The sequence below is a fragment of the Impatiens glandulifera genome, chromosome 1 (genome assembly GCF_907164915.1).
Source record: "Impatiens glandulifera chromosome 1, dImpGla2.1, whole genome shotgun sequence".
Taxonomy (NCBI): Eukaryota; Viridiplantae; Streptophyta; class Magnoliopsida; order Ericales; family Balsaminaceae; genus Impatiens; species Impatiens glandulifera.
The window spans coordinates 158,415,141-158,418,062 of record NC_061862.1 but is presented as its reverse complement, the minus strand read 5'-3'; the positions used below and the strand labels follow the sequence as shown (position 1 = coordinate 158,418,062).

Below are 2,922 nucleotides of genomic sequence, written 5' to 3'. Positions count from 1 at the left end.
ATATATATAAAAAAAGGGTTCATCACATCACAATAAATCAAACATAAACATATATATATTCATATATTATATATCACAATAAATTCAGGTCATGACTCATAAATATATATATAGTCTAATCTAATAATAGACATACCCATAAATGTTATAAATAATAATTATAAATAATTAAAATACACAAATTCAAACATTTAAACACCACCCCCAATGCAAAAAACAAATAACAACACCAATAAAATTCACAAAAAAAAAAAAATACTGAAAACATAAATAATCTCTTATTCTTTGTTCATCATCATCTTCTAGATCATGATCATAAGTTCTTGAAAGATCTTCATAGCATGAGCAGGCAAACCAAGAAGAACATTAACAGATTTCCTTTCTCTACCATGAGAAAGAAACAGAATCACTTCCTTCTCCGGCAAAGCCACCGGCCCAGAAAGAATCGGTTGTCCCCATCCAAAATCAGTCGTATGAAATGACAATCTCGACCATGTCGTAATCAAAAGAGTTGCATTCAAAGATGGTCTCATTCTTGTAACTTCAAAATAATCAATGGCAGATCTCATATAATCATCAGTCACCATTTTGACAGCATCTTGAACAAGTTCAACACCAAAAGACAATGGTTTGTTTACAAGATCGCCGGCGAAACAAAGTGAATTCGTTAATACAATTCCGTTCCCGAAATACCCTTCTGGCAAAGGTGGCTGGAATCTTGAACGACCGTCGACGGCGAATAAAAGCTTGGTCTGTTGATCTGGTTTCATGTTTAATGATTGAGTTCTTGCTTTCCATACGAAAGCTGATAGAGCTTCAAATGATGTACATTTCTTGTTTAGATAACCATCTTCCATTGCTTTCTCTTTTAACTTCTCTAGTTTGTCAACATCGAAACAGAATGATCTGTATAGCATTTCTTGATCGTAGAGATCATTGGTTTTGGAAATATCTTGAATTTCAGCAAATTCAAGATGTGGGTATTCATGTTTTGGGACATCTCTAGCTTTAAGAATACTTCTGTCAAGAAAAGGTGTCACCTTTAAAGGTAACCCTCTTGCAATTTCTCCCCATGAGTTGACAAAATCCATGGCAGCAACTCCATCTGACATGCAATGGTTCAATCCTAACCCAAGAACAAATCCTCCACACTTGAACTTAGTAACCTAATTACAGGTCATGCATCATAAGAATCAAACTAAATTCAAAGTTAAAAACCATAATTTCAATCTCGAAAAAACTACTTACTTGAGCAACTAGAGGAGGAATTTGAAGAATGTTTTTAGCACCAGGAATATCATAAACAAGTTTTCCAAGTGTAACAGGATCAGGTTTAGTATCATCACCAATTTCATCCAAATTACAATTTGCTTCTGCCTCAACAAAAACCGCCCCTTCTCCATTACAATCAACAATAAGTTTACCTTGAGGACTAATTGTGAGTCTTCCAGCAAATGGGTAATAATGAACAAGAACCTCAGACAAAGCATCCTTAATCACTTTGGCTGCTGATTCATTTCCTTTAACATCTGACTTAAATGAATAGATGGTGCGAACTATAACAGCAATATTCTGGTCGAGATTAGAAAGGAAATAAAAACCCTTCTCAGTTTCCTTAGCCGGTGGAACTACAATCGGTTCACCTTGTTTCACTTCAAGTTCAAAGCTTCCATTGATGATATGATCCATCACTTATTGTCCCTGAAAATTAGATCATGGGTAAGTGTAAATTGGGTGAAAATTAATATTTGAAAAAAAGTAAGTTTAAATTGGGTAGATGAAAAAAGGTATAAAAACAATATCATGGGTTTTGAATGAACTTACAAATGGAGAAGATTGAAAGGATGAGAAATGAATTGAAATGGAAGAGAGGAAGCAAAGTTGTATATATAGAAGAAGATATAATTTAAGGGTGGTGGGAAGATGAACAAATTTGATTGTTTTGGTTAACAAAAAGATGCAATGTTTGAATAATTTATATATAGACTTTAAGAATGAGTCAGATTTTGTTACAAATTTATAATTCATATGTGTGGCAGTTGGCTACTGGCTATGACGCAACCAATGTGGGTAGATAGGGTTGGCATCCAAATTTGGTATGTTTGATCAACACCATTTTTATTTTTATTTGTAAGTTGGAATTTTTTGTAAATTGTTTTGACTTTCTTTCATTGCTTCTTGCAGAGAAGAAACAAACAAACTCACACTTTTGTCAATTCCTTCCATATTTCTTGCTTATTAAATATTGTCTGATTATTATTTTGTTTTTTAATAATGGTATTGTATAAACAAAATAGGGAAAAAACATGGGTAGTTCAACAGACTAACACAAAATACAAAAAGATGAGTGGAAGAAAGCAAAACAAGTAAATTCATTGACAAAACAATAATGTTAAAATAATAGTTTCTTAAGACATCAAATATATAGAATTCACAAAAGATCGCTATCTCGTGACAATGAGCTAACCCCAAAAATCCGTCCTCAATTTGAATTGTGGGCTGTCTTAATTTAAATAGAAGATCGTTGTAATGTAGATCGGGCTAAGGACCGTCCCGAAGATTAAGGTTCGGGTATCTTAGATGGAAAATTGGTCTTATATTTTATTTGACTTGTTATATTAAAAATATTAATAATTTTGTATTATATTTAATATAAGTAATTTAGTTTAATTGGTTAAATATTTTAATAATTTATTCTATTTCTTAATTTTTTCAAATATTATTTTTTTTAGAGAGGTGCATGGGCCTTATAAGGCTAACTCACTCAAATATCAAATGTTTTATCTAAGAAATTAAATATTTTAGATTCCAAAGAATAAAACAAAGGTGACAAAGATAGAATTCAACAACAATATAGAATATGATTTTTTTTTCTATTTTTTTTCTAACATTATCTACGTAAAAATCATAAAACTCGCTAAG

The 2,922-nt window shown here is 31.5% G+C and overlaps 1 protein-coding gene across 1 annotated transcript; it reads right to left on the bottom strand.

Moving 5' to 3' along the window:
* Positions 1-205: 205 nt before the first annotated feature.
* LOC124918636 (omega-hydroxypalmitate O-feruloyl transferase-like) lies at positions 206-1,951 on the bottom strand. Its single transcript, XM_047458683.1, has 3 exons — positions 1,825-1,951; positions 1,249-1,701; positions 206-1,166 (listed from the first exon to the last, which is right to left on the bottom strand). Exons 2-3 carry the CDS (start codon positions 1,687-1,689, stop codon positions 303-305), a joined length of 1,305 nt encoding a protein of 434 aa, XP_047314639.1. The 5' UTR covers positions 1,690-1,701; positions 1,825-1,951; the 3' UTR covers positions 206-302.
* Positions 1,952-2,922: the final 971 nt, after the last annotated feature.

What these genes read in the sequence shown, in the direction of transcription:
- LOC124918636 (XM_047458683.1), bottom strand. Translation starts at nt 1,689, where the DNA reads ATGGATCATATCATCAATGGAAGCTTTGAACTTGAAGTGAAACAAGGT. An exon ending in TTCCTCCTCTAGTTGCTCAA is followed by an intron (nt 1,167 to 1,248) that starts GTAAGTAGTTTT and finishes ACCTGTAATTAG; the next exon opens with GTTACTAAGTTCAAGTGTGG.